A 19,326-nucleotide genomic window follows, 5' to 3' on the forward strand; every position below is an offset into this window, starting at 1 on the left:
ACAATAGAGACCTGATTCAGTCAGTTTTTATATATTTACATCATAGACTAATATGCTTGATCATTAAAAATGATGTTTTGAAGAATTTGTAACTGCATGAAAAAACGCTTATGGTACAATGTTAATTAAGTGAAGGAAAAGACATACTCTGGACTTTCCATCTTTTAATAATTGCTTTGCCTCCAAAATTAACAGTCCAAGCACCTCACTCTCTGAACTCAGCCTCCCACCTTTCCTACTTGCCAGTTCAACCACTGATACTGCGATCTCACTGGGGCCTCTAGACCACTGACAAGCGGATGTTCTTCCAGCCCCTGGGACGACTCCTTTCTGGTTCCTTCTTTTCCAGCTTGGCTTCCTCTGCTCCTGTTCCGCCTTCTCTCGCACTTGCCTGGCAAAGCCCAGCCCCTTGAGGGACACACCCCTTCTCTCTCTGCCTCCCCTCCTGTGGAGAAAGTCCCGCTGCAGGGCGAACTTGCCCTCCATAAATTCATGACCACCGACCACCAAGTGCCCCCATACTGGCTTGCAATGCACCTCAGACCTTCTCCCCTCTCCCTGCTTCCCCGCAGAGGACCTTGCTTTCTGCTTCCCAGAGAAAATCAAAGCCATCAGAGGGAAAGTCTCTCAAGTTAGACCAAATATAGACTCCCCTCCTGCTGCCCCTTCCCTCCTAGCATATTAAAGGAAGCGTCGCTCTTCCCGCCTAAAGCCCACCTCTCCATTTGTGTTTCAGAACCTCCAGTGTTCCATTATCCCATCTCTTTGTTTTATTTCTTTTTTTTTTTTTTTTTTTTGAGGTACCAGGACCAGGGATTGAACCTGGGACAGCGATGTGGGAAGCCAGAGCTCAACCACTGAGCCACATCGACTCCCTTGAGTTGGTTTTTCCATTTGTTGGCTTGTGTTTGTTTTTTTGTTTTTAGGAGGCACTGGGAACCAAACCCAGGACCTTCCATGTGGAAAGCAGGTGCTCAACAGCTTGAGCCACAGCTGCTCCCGTCTCTCTCTCATTTATAGTCAACTTCCCCTCTCAACTGAACCCTTCCCAGTAACTTTTCAACTTGCCCCAGTCTTGCCTTTTTTTGAGAACTTTCCCTGGCCCTCCCTCCTTCTCTCCAGACTCAATCCTGGCCCCTTCCTCTTCTCTCTCTGTATTTTCCCCCCAAAACAATCTCATCCACTGCCATCATCATGGCTCCTGTTACCACTCGTGGGGGGCTCCTAAATATACATCCCTAACCCTGATCTCTATTCTGAGATCCAGACCCAAATACCCAACTGCCCGCCTCCCCTGGAGGTCTCAGAGGCCACTTAGACTCAACACGTTCCAAGCCAAGTTCATAATCAGTGCGCTCCCCACTCCTCCCAGACCCAAACCTCTGCCAAAGCCACCTGCTCAGCAAATGGCACCAGCATCCGACTGCCAGCCACAAGCCTCCAGCCAATCCATCCTCCAGCCAATCCATCATCCATTCTCACTTCTTTTGCCTCCTAAACACGTTTGAACCTTCGACTTCTTTCCATCGCCTTCCAGGCGCAAGCCACGAGCACCTCCCAGCAGCAGTCTGGATCCCCTTTTGCCCCTCTCCCCCCGGCAGCCAGAGTGATCTCGGGAAAGCCAGAGTCAGTCCCTCACCTCCCCCGCCCAGGAGCCCTCCGTGGTCTCCGAGGGTCCCCAGGCTGGTCTTCATGCCCCTGCGTGGTCTGGGCCCTGCAGCCTCCTCAGCCGCAGCGCCCCCCGCCGCTCCAGCCACACTGACCGCGCAGGCCCTGCACCTCCTCCTGGCCCCCGAGCCTCGTGGCCCTTGTGCGTGCTCCACCCTCTGCCTGAACTGCTTCTCTCACCCGACCACCCCCTGGGCTGCACCCCCCCTGAGATCTCAGGTCAGATGTCACTTCCTTAGGGGGACCCTCCCCATTCGGTCCTCCCTGCTTTCCTCTCTTTCCTCGCACTTGTCTTGGTTGAAACTCTGGATTCTTTGGGTGACCAATGCCTGCCCCCGTCCCCCCCACAGTAGACTCAAGAGGTCAGGAGCCAACTCGACTGTGTTTGTTCCTCTTTCTCTTCACCTCCAAGCACCTCATAGTCTGCCTGGCACTTGTTGACGCTCGATAAAATTCCGTTGAATACGTGAATTAATACACAATCGAATACTCAGTGTTCATTCAAGTAAGTAAAGTCCTTGAAAAACATTAATCCTGTTTATGAAAATTTGTTGAGCGAGGGCCTCGTTGGGGTAAGGACAGAGACAGACTCACTCTGGAGACGGGTTCGTGACGCACGTCTGCTTTATTGAGGAAGTGGCAGCGTCTATATAGCGGTTTGGCGTCCGGGCGTAGCTGACAGGTGGAGGGCTCACGGGAGGAGGCTGAGGCGGGGCTGGAGACATTGGGCTCAGTGCCAGTGTGCCATCTTTTGGGTGTGCCCAGAAGCGTGTGGACTAGAGAGTGTGCTCATCTAGTCGCTCGCAACACAGCCAGGCTGAATGTCTCTGCCGCTCTACCTACAAAAATTCTTTGGGAAAGCATAATTTTGTACACGCCACGCCATGCTGGGAATCGATAATGCCACCTATGTCCCCATCTGTTGTTTTTCCCTAGATGCTGCTTATCTTAACTCCCCTTCCAAGAGAGTGATTTTCCCCCGCGTAGAAGTCTACTGCCAGATAGAACTCGTCCTTGGCAATGAGTGCCCTGAACACCGCCGGCCAAGCCTCCCACCCAAGCAGGCCAGCCTGGAGGACCCTGGACCACCGCACACACAGTGGGCTCCCAAAGGGGATGGGACGGGTGGCCGTGGTCCACCTGTGACCTCACCTGTGCAGACACCTGACTCCACCTGGGAGTGGCCTGCAGAGTCACCAGCTCCGCCGCCTGGCTCTTCACTTGAGCAGCCACCTGCTGCTCCCCTGGCCTCATCACCATCACATTCTCCACGTGACTTGCCACCTGTATCAGCTGTGTCCCTCCCAGCTGTGCACTCATCCTCCCACTCCTCCCTGCCCATCGCACCCCCTGGGCAGTCCCCCGTGTCACCACAGCAGCAGGGACGACCCGGATCCCCACCCTCCCAGGCATCCACGTCGCTGAGGCCAGCCCCGGGACCTTCTGCTCGAGCACCACCCCAGTGTTCTCCTTCAGCTGCATCTGCACAGCCACCCGGGGAGGCACTGGCCCCGGGACAGCCCCAAGGTATGGCGCCTTCTGGCTCCTCACACCTTTCTTGCTCCCGGAGCCCTCGGCAAGGGTGTGGCAGCACCGTGGCTGGGAACTATTGCTTTGGAGGGGGTTTTGTGACGTCAGCAGCTCTGCCTGCTGTGAGGACAGGCCACCACCACGGGCAGTAGACTTGACGCGCGTTCAGTCCAGTGGTTCTCCAGTGTGGTCCCTGGACCAGCAGCGTCAGCGTCCCCTGGGAACCTGTTAGAAATGCAGATTCTCAGGCCCCACCTCAGACTTGAATCGGACACTCGGGGTGGGGGCTCCAGTCTGTCTTTTCAATGAGCCCTGCAGGCGCGCCTACTGTGCACTCCTGTGGAGAGCACTGCTCGGGTAGATTTCTACTCAACACCTCCCTTGTGAAAATCACTCTGCCAGGGCCGTGCCACCCAAGGAGTGGTCCACGCCCTGATGCCAGGCCCCCAACAACTTGTGACTAGTTTACAAGATGTGTGCAGAGATCAGCAGTAAGCATTCAGAGACGTTTGTAGCAGTAAGGTGGTGTCATAAGCTTCAAGAGCTTGTTTCTATTTCTACTAATTCATTTTTAAAAATTTATTCATACTTGGACATACATAAACAATGAGTGTATGGTGAAAGTTGTGAACTTACCAAGCAAACGTGAATAGCAGCATACAGGAATCCCATACATCAACCCTCCACCAACACCTTGCACTGTTGCGAAATATTTGTTACAAATTATGGAAGAGTATCATCAAATCTTACTCCTGACTATAATCCATATCTTATATTTGGTGTACTTTTTCCCCAACCCTCCCTATTATTTTTTAATATATTTTTATTACAGAGGTTGTGAACTTACAAAACAATTATGCACATGTGTAGAATTCCCATACAACACTCTTGCACCACCATGGTGGAACATTTGTTACAGACTATGAGGTAATATCATCAGACTATTACCACCAACCATGGTCCACAGCGTACGTTTGGCACATTTTTTCTGTATACCTCCATTATCAACACAGTACATCTTTGGCATTGATGTAAGACTATCACAGTACTGCTGTTAACCACAGTCCATAAGTCACATGAACTGTATTCTTTCCATGCTTCTCCACATTCCCACCACCCTGCACTAGTGATGTTCATTTGCTCTGTCTCACAAAAGGACACTCTTGCATCTATATCATCAACCACCCTTCTCTTCTGCCTCTGAGTTCACTCTATTATTCAGTCCATAGATTATTCGCTAGCTTTCTTTCACATTTACATCCCTAGACTGTACTTTCCAGCCACAATACAATTTATAAACCAGCTGCTACTCACTATAATGTATTACCATGAACTCTATCATTTCCATGTTTTTAAAGTCAAGTTAATTAAAACTTCTACATACATTAAGCATCATCTACTAACTCATTGTTTTAAAAGATTTGTTTATTTATTCCTCCCCCTTCCCTCCGTAGTCTGCTCTCTGTGTCCATTTGCTGTGTGTTCTTCTGTGTCCGCTTGTATTCTTATTAGGGGGCTCCAGGAACTGATCCTGGACCTTCCAGAGTGGGAGAGAGGATCTGTCCCAAGTCAAGCGTGACCTGCTTCTCTGGAATAGGTTTACTTTAATTCAGTTAATCATAATGAGACAAAAGTATCAGGACATTAAAAGTCTGAGCATTGGTCAAAGTGTTTCCCTTGCTCTTTTATTCCCTGCTAGACGCAAGGCATTTGTTTCCTATTACTCATACTTTCTGCCTAGCAGGGGGCGTCGTCAGGTGCTAGCCTCTCTGGAACCTGAGCTGGTGTCCTCCTTTGGGTGGGACGGACAGAGGGTCCCTAGAGCCCCGTAGTTCTCATCCAGGGATGATTTTGTCGCCAAGAGACATTTGGCAACGTCTGGAGACATTGTGGTTGTTACAGCTTCGGGGAGGGGGTTGGTGCGACTGGTACAGGCGTCCGGTGGGGAGAGGCCAGGGCCGCTGCCGAACACCCTTCAACGCCCAGGGCGGCCCCCCCCAACAGAACCTTCCCCGCGTTCCTGTCAGCCGGGCCGCGGGCCACCCTGAGAAAGCCTGTCTGAGCGCCCGCCGCGCCTCAGCGTCTGCGGGAGGCAGGCAGAGCTGCCCCAGGGCTTAGTCTCATCAGTCATTGAGAACTGGGGGAGCCAGGGAGACCGACAGCCACCTCCCGAAAGAACCTCAGGTAGGGAGGTCTAAATATATTCACTGTAGATTACTTATTTACCTCCATTACACAAATACCTGTTTATCTCCAAATATTATATTTCACACCCACTGGAAACACGCAACTATCTTACTTACGAGCAACGGTCGTAAAACTATTACTATTCTCTCGTCCATTAAAACTGTCTCACGCGTGAACTACATAACGCAGGAGATAGGCTCAGCCTCCTCTGGGGTGTTGTTCTGACAAACCTTCCCTAACACGCTGCTTTCTTCGAGGCAGTTGTTTGTAAGCATTACATCAGGCCTTCAGATGCTGCTGTCGCAGGTCCCCATCAAATCCAGCAACAGAATTCTGGTCTTAAGTATGAGAATTTGCGAACAAGAGAGTATTTACTGTCTTTAAGCCCCGTTGCTTACTATCACTATTTCAAAACTGACTCAATGCTCCCCCCACCCCATCTCCCCCGTGTCCTCTGTCTTCCCTTCTGTTGTAGCTCCCCTTGCCTCTTCAAATCCCGAAAGTGCCGCACTCCAGCTTAAGGTGAAGCAAGCCACCTGCCAGCCACCTGCAGTGTAAGTGTCTCCTTAATTGGCAACTCATTCTTTCCTTTGTTCAGAGGGAGGAGCAAGGATTCTGGGTTGGGGGCCCTGGTCCAGCTAAGTGACCTTTCCCATCGCTCGCCGCCCCTGGGACCCTGGGATCATTTTCTAGTTACGTGATTACAGTCTACCCCTGTACCTTCCACAATCCATCACCCCCTCTTCGATCTTCCTCCACGAGGGAAACGGGCGGGAAATGAGCCTGTTCTTGTGGACAGTGTCATTCTGTTCAGTGCCCTCGGGGGGTGCATCTTCTTTGAGCTCAGTGGGAGAATGATTCCTCAGTTCAGGTGGGTCAGCGGGCTTTCTCCATCCCAGCCTTAGGGAGCCCCTGTGTGGCAGCCTTAGTCCAAATTGTTTTCTACCAGCATAAGAGAGCTAATAGTTCTATGTTATAGATTGTCCTCCAAAATATTGTGTATAATGTACATTGATTGCCTGCGGTGTGTAGCATATACTCCACTATTTTGGTTGCAGCAATGAGGAGATGGCCCGGGTACGTGTATTCTTTTAAAGTTTCCCAGGTGGCATTACGCAGCCTCTTTTAACTGGCTGAATGCCAGAGGGCGGGGCAAGAAGAAAGTTGGGGTATTTCTTCCACCACCCCTTCTGCCTCCTCCCTCCCTGCCTGAGGCCGCAGCTGCAGGTACTGGGAGAGCAGCACGGAGCCCCGCTTACCTTGGACGTTCCCACTAACGGATCCAGCACAGTAAACGATGCCTGTACAAAATCAAGTATAGCTTTCACTGTCAGACTTCGGAATTTGTATCAATCTAATGATTTGCTGTGGGGCACAAATGATGCATTTTGTTCCCACGATCTGTACTTTATTTCCCTGACGTATGAAAGTTTAGTTGCGCTTCAGTTGACTAGTTGGCACGGTGTCACTCGGGCACATGTTCATCATTTCCCGAGGGACGCTGGCTGGGCTCCCGAGGCGCTGCTCGGGCCGAGCGCAGCGCGCCCGCCTTGCCAGCTGCAGCGGGGCCCTGCCGTCGGAGGGCGCAGGGCCGGCCAGTGACGCCCCACCCGCCTCAGCTCCTCGCCCAGGGACAGCCCCGCTGAGGACTCCAGCCGGGTGAACGAGGTGTTCCAGAAGAGCGAGCAGAAGACGGGTGGCACCAGGAAAGGCTTCCCGAGGCACGCGCGGTCCAGAAGAGGCAGCCGCAGAGCGCCGTGAGCATGCTAGCGTTTCCTAAGCGCCACGGTCGGCAGAGGGCGCCGGGGCGGAGGGCAAGCGGGGCGCCGCGGGGTGAGGCGTGAGGGCTTCTGAGTCGGGCAGGCCCGAAGTCCCTGCCGTCGGCCTGCTCAGGGATGACGGGCAGGACAGGACGCGCGGGCTCTCCCAGCCTCCACTTCCTCGTCTGTAAAATGGGAGCGCCGCTACCTGTGAAGGTGGTTGGGAGGTGGAAGTTGCTAAGCACAGTGGGGCAGGTGGCACAGCCTCAGTGTTTGCAGGCATGATCACGTGACGCCCAGAGGCTGACTAGCTACCTCTCAGCTTCTGAACAGGACGGTGCTCAAAAACCAAAGCAGACGGGGTTCCTGTGTGACCCTAAAACACGCTAATTGGCCCAAGTTTTAACCCCACCTACACCAAACTTTAACTTTTGGTGGGGTTAAAACTTGGGCAGTTAGTGTGCTTCAATATGAACTTGGGTCCAAAGTTCAATTTGGAGTAAATTCTTCAAAGTCGGGGAGTATAATTCACCTTTGATATCCCCAAGGTCCAGAAGAATGCTTAGCTCTTAGAAGCTCACTAAGGTTGACTGAGCAAATGGATGACGACGTTATATCGTCGACAAGCCATGAGAAGTGGGTCTACACCGGCCAGGGCTTTTCGTTGTGAATTGGCAACAGTTTAGCGGGTCACGTTCTTTTAAAGGCACCCGCATACATACATACTCACAAATTCAACTACAGTGATTTCATCTGCATCATTATTTCACTGGATTATCAAAGTGTTCCCTGAATGGAACAGCCCACCTGCTATTTACTTTGCTTTAGGACTATATTGGTTAGAAATATCCCTAAATCAGGGGTTCTTAAACTTTTTTTGTTCCACTGACTGCTTTGCCAGTCAGGTAAAAAACCATGGACCCCTTACTAAGTCCACACTCCCCTGTGGATTATTTAATAAATATATCACACTCGCTCCAACATGTCCCCATAAGAATAATGGGTTTGAGGGGTGGTTGGTTTTTTTTTTTCAGGAGGTACTGGGGATCAAACCTGGGACCTCATACATAGGAAGCAGGCGCTCAACCACTTGAGCTACATCTGTTCCCCAAGAATGTGTTTTTTTAGAGATTTATTATTTTTAAAAATTTATTTCTCTCCCTTCCCCCCCCATGTTGTATGTTCTTCTGTGTCTGCTTGTATTCTCGGTGGCACTGGGAAGTTCTGTCTCTTTTTGGTTGCATCATCTTGCTGCGTCAGCTCTCTGTGTGTGCAGCACCACTCTGGGGCAGATTGCACTTTTCTCATGCTCTATCAGTTGAGCCACGTCCACTTCCCAAGAATAATGTTTTTTGAATTTCAATTCAAGCTCACAGACTTCTGGTTAAGAACCCCTGCCCTAAATCAGTCTAGATGACATACTTCCTGGTTGCTCCTTGCCCAGCTGGGAGTCCTTGCATAGGCACAGGCATGTGTCAGATGGATGAGGGTCACTTTCTGGATTAATGAATGGGCATGGAGGGAAGCGGATGTGGCTCAAGTGATTGAGCTCCCACCTACCACATGGGCGGTCCCAGGTTTGGTTCCTGGTGCCTCCTGGAGAAGGCAAGCAAAACAGCAAGCTGGCGCAATGGGCCGGCATGGCGAGCTGGTGCAACAAGGAGACACAGAGAAAAGACAATGAGAGATATAACAAAGCAGGGAGCTGGGTGGCTCAAGTGACTGAGTACCTCTCTCCCACACAGGAGGTCCCAGGTTCAGTTCCTGGTCCTCCTAAAGAGAAGACAAGCAGACGCTGAGAGCAGATAGTGAGCACAATTAGGTGGTGGGAGGGATAAATAAATAAAATAAATCTTAAAAAAAAAAATTGTCTTTAAAAAAAACAACAGGAATGGGCATGGAGTGTGCAGGACCTTGGAGGTGTCGGGGCCAGCACAGCCTGGCACTGCTCTCACTCTGTTCCCTGGTCTCCAGCCACAAGACTCCCCTGGTGTCTGGGTGTCTGTCCCTCTGTCTTCAGGAGCTCAGGGTCAGATTCAGTCCCCGGACCTTAGGCAGGTCAGCCGTGGGGGTGGGAAGCCCCCCTGGAAATCGTCCGGAGCATCACCTGGGATTCCAAGGCCAGGACTCCTCCCGCTCCCTCGCGGCACTCAGGACTGCTCACCCAGCCAGACTGCCTTGGCGGATGGCGCTCTAGGAAGGGAGGTGCTTTGGAAAGGAGGAGGCGTGGTAGAAACAGATGAGGCAGCATCCAGAAACCGGGGGAACCCGTTATCAGTGGGTGACAGCCCTGCGCTGGGCAGGTAGTTTTCTGCTTTCCCTTGTAGAACAGGTTGTGTAACTGCCTGGAGGCAATTTGCCAACTGATGACCTTAAGCAATTCCATGCAAATTCCCTGCTTTGATCTTCAAAAGCCAGGGAAGGGGGTAGAAAAGGCCGCAGGAGTGCAAAAGGTTATTTATAGGGGAACTGGGGAGGGGGAGGGAAGGGGTAGAGGGGAATCCCCTATATTTTCTACGTAAATTTATGTAATCTAAAACTTCTTTAAAAATAAAGTTTTTTTTTAAGTTAGAGATAGAAAAGGGGGAGTGGTCAAGGAAGATGTGAAATCTGCTCATTTTCTTCCAAAGTACAATCACACGAGGTTCTGTCACATTCACAGGCTAGTCCTGTGCAAATCCTTCTCCCTCCCCCTTCCCCCACACCTTGGCTGATATCCTCGCCCCCGCCAACAAAGAAGAGAGGGACTAGAATAAGAGCTATGGGGTTGTGTTCCATACGTTAACCAGCATGTGTTTTTTAAAACTATCAAATGTTCAAATGCATACACTGATTCAGGTTGTATTAGCTATTGCTCATACGATAATGCTGCATAACAAACAACTCCTCCTCCCCTGTCTCAGTGGATTACAACAACGAATATTTCTTTTTCCCATTCATAGTTCCGTGAATTGACTTGGGTAGCTCTGCTTAGACTATAGGTTGGGGTCCAGTCTGTTCCATGTCCCTTTCATTCTGGGCCCAGTAGTTATGCCAGACATGTTCGTCTCCTGGAGAATGGCTATTTTATTAATATCCTAACTGTTCTCTGCTATCCTGATCTTGCCTCCAACAAGAGTTCAGTGGTCATTTGATATGGGATGTGTAACTCACCTCAGAGTGGAGAGAGTTTGAGAGATTGCCTACAGGCTATAAATGGAAAAGGAGGAGGAGTTCCATCCTGTCCCCCAATTGTCTAAATTGCTGCCAGATCTGTCAGACTCCCCAAATTTCTACCATTAGAGAGCTCTTCCTTTGGGTTGCTATGGGGTTTCCCCCTTGTCAAATGTGCATGTGATAATAACAGCTAAGACTTATGTAGTAATTTTTGGCAGGCACTGTGGCACAGAGAGGTTAAGGAACTTAACAAAGTTGCACAGTTGGTAGGTGGTGGGGCCAGGATCTGCACATGGCTTGCTTGTCCTGCGTGACTTGATGTGACCCCCGAGGCAATACAGCCTCCCTGGAAGGAGGGGCGTGGAGGGGGGGTTGGGAGGCCCAGGCTCCAGTCCGGGTCCTCCACTTGGGGGAGTCACCTTACTTAGTGGGGGTCTCAGTCCCCCTCCTGTGGAATGACGCCTTCCCTGCTCTCGTCCCACGGTTGAGTGAGAGGCTGGATGTACAAGCATCTGGCAGTTCTGGGAAAAGGCCGTGTCGGCTCCTTACGGCGTGCACCCAGGCCTGATGGGCGTTGGGGTGGGTCGGGGCAACTTGCCAGCGAGGGCGCCCCTGACTCCTCCTGCCGGGAGGGCGCAGACACGGGGGTCCTGAGTGGGTGGAGGACGGACACGGACGCAACCACCTGCTTCCAGCTCCAGGCAGAGGAGGCCCTGCCTTAGCCCAATCACAGAGCCGCTGGAAAGAGGCATTATCCGGATAGTTTTAATTTTATACCTGCATTCTCTATAAGATGAACACTTGTATTGCTTTTTCTGATTTTTAAAACCAGCATATGCTCATTAAAAACAAAAACAAAAACCTTAAAATTTAGAAAAGCTTAAAAAGAAGGTAATTTCCCTCAACCCCGCCACCCAGATGCTGGTATTTTGGTGTGCGTCCTTCCGTATTTTTTAACATATTCTCACATGCTCAGCTATACATGTATTTATTTTTATGAAATGGTGTCATATGCTACCTACTGTCTTGTAGCCTGCCTTTTAAACTAGATAGCATATCATAACTTCTCCCGTGTCAAGTAAACATAGATCTGTCAGGTTTGTAAGGGGCCCATAGGATTCCATTTGTGTGGTTCCGTCGTTACTCATTTAATCAGTCCTCAGCTGATGGACGTTTAGGGTGTTTCGACATTTTGCTATCATCAACTGCTATGATGTTAATAAATGTGCCCATAAACATCTTTGTGCACAAACCCAGGTGTTCCCTTGACATACATTTCCAGAATTGGAATCATTAGGTATGTGCTTTGGGGAATTTTGGTTGCGTGTTGATAAACCAGCTTCAAGGGATTATAACGCTTTGCTCTCCCACCAGCAACAAACAGGAGAGGGGCTTCCCACACTCATCAACGCTAGGAATCGCAGGTAGATGGTCTCTTAGCCCCAACTCTGAAAACCGAAAGTTTTAAGGTCACTTTTTTTTTTTTTTTTTTTTGAGGTACTGGCGCTGGGGATTGAACCTGGGACCTCACCTGTAGGAAACGGATGCTCAACCACTGAGCTACAAGGGCTTCCCTATGGTCATTTTTTGGATGGCAAAACCTCACTTCTTTTGAGGAGCGGATGTAACTCAGTGGTTGAGCGCCTACTTCCCACGTACGAGGTCTTCGGTTCAATCCCCGGTACCTAAAAGTACAAACCAACCTCACCTTTATGGACATGAGCTATTTGTGGTCTTTATTTATCCCAGTTAGCATAAATTTTAATATATTTTCCTACAGAAACATTAATGTGCTTTACTTGCAGGGTGTTGCCCAAAACCTCTGGGGAAGGTACAAAACGTAAGATAAATGCACTATTGTTCTGAAATCTGAAAAACTTTGTATTCTAAAACGCATCTGTCCCTAAAGGTTTTATATAGACTGTGGAACTGTATCAATCTTTTCATTCTCTACCAAACTGGTGAAAATGAAAGTGCTTGTATTTGAACTTCCTTACCTTACTAGCAAGGCCAAACATCTCTTCAGGTACTGATTGGCCTTTCATGTCCCTTCTTTCGTGAACTGTCTGTTCCTGCCTGTGCCCATTTATTTATTGGGAGATTGGTCTTTTTACTTTTGGTTTGCAATAGGTCTCTCTTTTTTTTTTTTAATAAGAGGTACCAGGGATTGAACCCAGGATCTTGTACATGGGAAGCAGGTACTCAAACCACTGAGCTACACCTGCTCCCCTGCGATAGGTCTTTATATCTGTATAGTGACTTTTATTTTCCCCTATTTGATTAAGGTGTTTTGGGGATGGTTTAGACAAGATGACTTTTGGGTTTGCAAAGAACAGAAACCTCCTCAAGAATTTTTTTAAGACTTTTTATTTATTTTCTCCCCCACCCCACCATTGTTTGCACTCACTGTGTCTGTTCATTATGTGCTCTCAGTGTCTGCTCATCTTTTTTGGTTTTTTAGGAGGCACCAGGAACCGAACCTGGGACCTCCCATGTGGTAGGCTGGTGCCCAACCACTTGAGGCACATCCATTTCCCTCAAGTTAGATTTGAAAATGGGAGTATTATTATAAGAATACCCTGAGGCTTATGTGAAATAAGAAGTGAGAGATTCCTGGGCACTGACAATCTCTCAGGACATCCTTTCTTTCAGGGGTCACATGCCCCCCATTTCTCTTTCTTGGGGTGCCTCTGCCATTCTCCAAAACTTGCTCTGTTCCAGCTCTTTCTCCCAAGTGGCCTCCTTGATTTGTGCAGGGCCCAAGACGACTGTCTCCTCCCCCCGTCCCCACCTGCCTTTTTCTACCATCTATATCACAATTTGTATCAAACTTTGCTGCTTTTCTCCTCCCTCATTCTTGATTCATGCTTAAAAAGGGTCTCTTTACTTGGATTTATAAAAATATTTACTTACATTTCTAGCATTTGCATGGCTTTTTTTTTTTACATCTTCATCTTTAATTCATCCAAAATCCATTTTGTTGCAAGCTCTGAGATAGGAATCTAATGTTAATTTCCCCCAAATAGCTGGCTAGTCACTGCAATACAATTTATGAAGTAATCCATCCTCTCCCTGCTGATTTTAAATATTACCTTTATTGATTTTTCGTTCGTTCCGGGCCTGTTCAGTTGATCTGGCTATCCATTCCTGCGTTCGTAGCAGTGTTTTAACCACTAAGCTGTTTATATATTTAATGTCTGGTAAGCCAGGCAATGTCTTTCAAATAGGATTAGGATTCAGAAACATTTTTGAATTGATGCAGTATACCAGGAACCTATTTCACATTTGATCATCTTTGAACCCTGGGATGTAGGCTCAAGAAATGACGTCACCAGCACAAATCACATAGCAGAGCCTCAGGTGCAGTGAAACTTCCCAGGCAGGGCTTCATTTGGACCCTGGATGTGGCCGCTTGAGCACAAAGCCTCACCTGGGACGTGGCACGGGGCAGATGCCCCATATCTCTTGCTCAGGCTGAAAGTCGACTTTCACCAGCCTAACGTTAATGAACGTTCTGGTTCTTTTTCTCCAAAGCACTCTCACAGTCCTCGCCTTTTATTTACGCAGCCGGCCTTCCATTAGGCCTACTCTCTGGTGGACCCTGGCGAAGCAACAACCTTTAGTTTGCCCTTGTGTGGCCAGAGAGAGCTCCCCAGGCCGGGGCTTCCCAAAGCGTGACCCCCAGATCGGCGGCAGCAGCCCCTGTGGCCCTGTGAGAGGCGCGCCTCTTGGGCCCCCTGTACGCTGCCGAGCTCTGGGGCTGGGGCGCAGCCATGTGTATCTCCCCCAGCCCACCTGGGCGTTCCCATTCAGGCCAGGAGAACCGGCGGAGGTTAGCCAGGCTGGCAGGGGGCGGGCTGGGGCACTGGGCCTCACGGAGCCGCGGGCTGGGCCAGGGCTACTGCCGTTGGAAGGAGGGGGAGGCCACTTGAGACGTGGGCGGCGGGGGCCACACTCACGAGCTGGGACTTGACCTCCAGGGCAGGAGGTGTGGCAGGGGCGAGGCAGCAGGATGACTCGGTCAGATTGGGAAATTTAGAGAATCCAGGGACTTGTAAGAGTGGGACTTGACCTCCAGGGCAGGAGGTGTGGCAGGGGCGAGGCAGCAGGATGACCCGGTCAGATTGGGAAATTTAGAGAATCCAGGGACTTGTAAGAGGGCCCCCATTTCCCCAGGGGGCAGAGGGACTGGCCCAAGGCCACGGCGTGGCGCAGGGCCTGGAAGCCGGGTCTTTGACTCGCCCTTCCCGTCTAGTGTCTCCTCACATGCTTCTTCGGCTCCCCTCACCCAGGTCCGTTCCCTGCCTCGACTTCCCTCTGCTCGCTGCCGCGGAGCCAGTTTGGGTCACCTACAGGCCGCACCCCAGCCGGATCCAGGAACTCAGCCACCCCGAGGTGTGGAACTTCCCAGAAACCAGAAACCAGACACTGCCTGCCGGTGTCTGGACCCCTGGGCCCTGCCGACCCAGCCTCCTTGCTGCCCCACGGTCCCCTCTCAGGGTCACAGTCAAGGTCAACACTAGCCCCTATGGTACCTTGTGAAACTAAGAAACCCGGGTCCCTGCCTCAAGCACTTGACCGTCCGCTGTGGGAAAATTGTCCTCATACACTGATTTTGTTAGAACGAGCCACTTCTGCTAGAGACCTGTAGGACGAAAACTGCGGTGTCCGTGAAGCACCCACTCCCTTTACAGTGGCGTCATGCCCTCGTGCAGTGTACACCCTGCCCGACTGTGCTCAGCGCTCCGGCGGCCGCTCCACCCCTACCCCTTTCCTGAAACTTTTAAACTTGTGTAAACGAATAATATCTCAGACCCTCTTTGTTTACCTCCCTGTAGAAAATTCCATTTGCAGAGCAACGAAGGGCCCTCATATGATAAAGCCAACCCCGCTAATTGGCCTTCGGTGTAAAACGAGAGTTCCAGGTTCCACTGCTTAGCCTGGCTAGGATGGGACCTGGTGGCTTGCTCGGGGTCGCCCAAGGCTTAGGAAGCCGAGAGGGATGTCTTGGAAATGACAGATCCGTGTCCTTTTCCTAGCAAACTGTGACCCCAGGGAGAGGACCCGCCCCGGAACGGGAGAGGACCTGAGGCCCTGGGGTCCCCCGCTGCGCTCGATCACCTCCCCTGACCCGGGCGTCTGTCCAGCCGGCCTCCCGCGGCTCCCGGGATCCTTCCAGATCGTCCACCGTCCCGTTCCGCAGGCCCCGAACACCCACCCTGGCTGCCCTTGCGCCGAGCCGCCGCCAGCCCGGCCCGGGCGTCCCGGCCGCCCCAGGCCCCAGCTCCACCGGCAGCCAGAGCCGTGCGTGCACCTTCCTCTCCCGAGGTGCCACCAACATTTCCCCAGCCCCGCCCAGGGGACAGCTCCTTCCCCTGCTGTAGCACTTGTGAGAGGTTCAGTTTTTTGTGTCTAGAAAGGCCAGGACTCAGGAATGATTTTGAGAAGGAAAAATGATTTATTGATGGCCAGCGGGACTCGGGAGCTTTCTCTTTCAAACCCCAGCCCTGAACAAGAATTTTGAGTTCCTTTTATACAAAGGAAGGGCTAAATTGTTCTTTGTTTCAGTGCTCAAAAGATTTGAATTAGCATATGTATCTTTCACATCATAGGTAAGCTTTTAGCATGGACTTTATACATTCTAGATAAGCTTTTAGCACATTTGGTTTGCATTTTCCCTGAATATTTAAAGTTTATAGAGTTTGCATTGGGAAGCAGACTTGACCCAGTGGTTAGGGCGTCCACCTACTACACGGGAGGTCCGCGGTTCAAACCCCGGGCCTCCTTGACCTGTGTGGAGCTGGCCCATGCGCAGTGCTGATGCGCGCAAGGAGTGCCCTGCCACGCAGGGGTGTCCCCGCGTAGGGGAGCCGCACGCGCAAGGAGTGCGCCCCGTAAGGAGTGCCACCCAGCGCGAAAGAAAATTCAGCCTGCGCAGGAGTGGTGCCGCACACAAGGAGAGCTGACACAACAAGATGACACAACAAAAAGAAACACAGATTCCTATGCTGCTGACAACAACAAAAAGAAACACAGATTCCCGTGCCGCTGACAACAGAAGCGGACAAAGAAGACGCAGCAAATAGACACAGAGAACAGACAACTGGAGTGGGTGGAGGAGGCGAGATAAATTAATTAAGTAAATAAATCTTTTTAAAAAATAGAGTTTGCATTGAGAAACTATTTCCTGGGACTGGAGTCGTTGCTATGGTTACCAAGGGCAAGCCTGCAGCTTCTCACATCCCACACCCACAAGTCAGGCCAGATGGCTTAGGTTAAGGTTATTTCCAAAGGGACAAAGAGCCTCCCACCCATAGCCCACATCACCCCAGTGGTGTTTCGCACTGAATTCTCACAGGACAGGTTTGGACCCACGAGAGCACTGGCACCCGCCCCGGTGCCCCCGGGGGTCCCCCGAAGGAACGGGTCTGCCAGGGCCTGGATGTTGGGGGCTTTAAGAGCTCCCCAGGGACAGCGAAGCCAGGCAGCGTGGAGACCAGCTGCCCTGTGCACGCCCGGGGCCCCTAACCAGCGGCTGCGAGCTTGCTGTGAACTTCAAGAAACCTCACTCTCGTGGGGACGCGCCGGTGCGGGTGTGATGTCCTTATTAAACAACGCCCAGCATAGCAGGGACCTAGGAAGGGGCTGTGGTTTTCACCTGACTGGCAAAGGGGTCCGAGGATCAAAAAAGGTAGAGGAAATGCCAGGCCCGTTCCGGCGCCCTCCCCTCCTGCCAGCGTGGGTGGGGCAGAGCCTCTGCTTGCTGGTCACAGCCCAGGAAAATATCCCACGGCCTCCCTGCTTCCTCCCTGGGAGGAGAACAGGAAGGTGGGCGCCTGCAGGCCTCAGGCGCATTTGTTTAGCAAATCCTGGGATGCAAAAACCAGAGCGAGAAAGGGAGGAAGGAAACACTAAAGCAGGAATGGACTGTGCAGAGATGAGCCTCGTTGGCGGGGGCTTTGGGGGCCAGGAGGGAGTGGACGGGGCCGGATGCCCAGGGGAGCAGGTGGCAAGGCATGCGGGTACCAGGACGTCACAGGGAAATGGGTCCACCCAAGTCCCCTTGAGAAGTTCTGCCTGGAAGATCTAAATGTACCTTGTTTTTTTAAGATTTATTTTATTTATTTCTCCCTACCCCCTCATTGTTTGTATTTGTTGTGTCTGTCTGTTGTGTGCTCTCTTCCTTTTTTTAGGAGGTACCGGGAACTGAACCCGGGACTTCCCTTGTGGGAGGAAGGTGTCTAATCGGCTGAGCCACCCCTGATTCCTGCTTTGTTGGGTCTCTCATTATGTTTTCCTCCTGTGTCTCTTGTTGTGCCATCTTGTTGCGTCAGCTCGCTGTCTGCTTTTCTTCTTTAGGAGGCACCAGGAACCAAACCCAGGACCTCCCATGTGGTGGGCGGGAGCTCAATCGCTTGAGCCACATGCGCTTCCCCTAAATGTACCTTTGAGAGGCCTGAGATGATCAGAGTCCCGGGTGTTCTTACATCTTCCGCCTGCTCTGGGTGATTCTGTGGTTGATTCTGTGGCCCAGACCAGCAAAGGGAGACCCTGGAGGTTTGTGCCGTAAGTGACAAGTCCCCAGGCCATTGCTCCAGGGTCGCCCTTGCTGTCCACAGGCAAGTGGCCCCGAGCATGTCAGCCACGGGAAGGGAGGGTGGTCTCTCTCACCAAGCCCGGGAAATGCTTATTCCCTTGTATGCAGGGGAGACTCGAACTCAGTAATCATTATTGTTTAACTCAGAACCTGCATTTAAAACCCAGATGCTTTTCATGTCTATTATATTGCAAGAATCATTACATCCCCTTGCATATTTTCCTGCACTATGTTTATTCCCTTTTCCCTATTTTGAGGTAATTAAGAGAATTGTTTTCCTTGCATGAGTCTTGAGTTGCCAGATAAAATATGGGACACCTTGTTAAATTTGCATTTCAGATAAGCACTGACTAAGTATTTAGTGCAAGGATGCTCCCAGCATTGCAATTATTTATTGTTTATCTGAAATTCTAATTTAACTGGGCCTTCTGTATGTTTATTTGCTAACTCTGGCAACCCTGATGAGTTCCTTTCCCTTTTTAATGGTATTAAAACAACCCACCTTTTTATGGGCCAGCCACTGGGCTTTGAAGTTGGTCGTGGTGGGGTCTCGCTGGTGCCAAGGCCAAGGCCAGAGCACTGACTTGTCTTGCAGACATGCACACCGGGACCCCCAGCACAGCCCTCCCTGTAACCCCTCTGACCACCTCCTGCAGCCACTCAGCCTCCGGACTTCTCCAGGTGGGGACATTAGGCTAATTACGGCACGGTGTCACTTGTCTACCTCCTAAAAGCCTCTCAGGACTGGATGTGGCTCAAGCAGTTGAGCACCCGCCTCCCACACAGGCGGTCCCAAGGTCAGTTCCTGGTGCCTCCTAAAGAAAGCAAACAAGTAGACAATGAGCAAAAACAACGAGCAAAAATAACTAGCAGGAGTGCCTGCCTCCTACATGGAAGGTCCAGGTTCAGTTCCTGGTGCCTCCTAAAGAAGAAACAAACAGGCAACAAGCAGGCAATGAGCAGAAAACAAGCCAAAAAACACCACGATGATCAGGCAACAAGCAAAAGCAATGAGCAAACAGACAAGGGAGCCATCTCGGGGAGTGGGAAGGCTCTCAGAGCAGCAGGATCTCTCTGCACCTCAGCGTTCTTAGAAAAACTGTAGCGTAAGACACAGGAGGCCTGCCAATGGCGTCCCCTCCACCCTATATTCCTCGCGGCACAAAATCCCCATAATGAGTGGGATCTGAGAGCATCCAGAGAGTGGGGGTCGTGTCTTTCACTTCTGAGTATCCCACCGAGCTATCTAAAGACCCGGCACATAGTAAGTGCTCCATAAACATTGGTTGACTGAATGAACTAATGGGTTAGGCAATAAGGGGGCACTAATCCAGGGGTTCTCAGAGTTGGCTCCTGGTTGGGTTCTGACTGTAGCTGTCTGTGTGACCTTGAACCCAGCACTTGCCCTCTCTGAGCCTGCGTTTCCTC

General features: G+C 51.0%; 1 protein-coding gene across 1 annotated transcript in view; it reads left to right on the forward strand.

Annotated features, from left to right (window-relative positions):
* Positions 1-15,322, forward strand: part of PNPLA1 (patatin like phospholipase domain containing 1) — a 56,208-nt gene extending 40,886 nt beyond the window's left edge. The window contains exons 6-9 of the mRNA XM_058306644.2: positions 2,605-3,195; positions 5,861-5,939; positions 7,005-7,142; positions 14,594-15,322. Coding sequence (XP_058162627.1) covers positions 2,605-3,195; positions 5,861-5,939; positions 7,005-7,142; positions 14,594-14,843 — 1,058 coding nt within the window. The 3' untranslated portion in view covers positions 14,844-15,322. The remainder of the gene's footprint in view (positions 1-2,604; positions 3,196-5,860; positions 5,940-7,004; positions 7,143-14,593) is intronic.
* The last annotated feature ends 4,004 nt before the right edge of the window (positions 15,323-19,326 follow it).

This window comes from Dasypus novemcinctus, chromosome 11, assembly GCF_030445035.2.
Source record: "Dasypus novemcinctus isolate mDasNov1 chromosome 11, mDasNov1.1.hap2, whole genome shotgun sequence".
NCBI classification, from domain to species: Eukaryota; Metazoa; Chordata; class Mammalia; order Cingulata; family Dasypodidae; genus Dasypus; species Dasypus novemcinctus.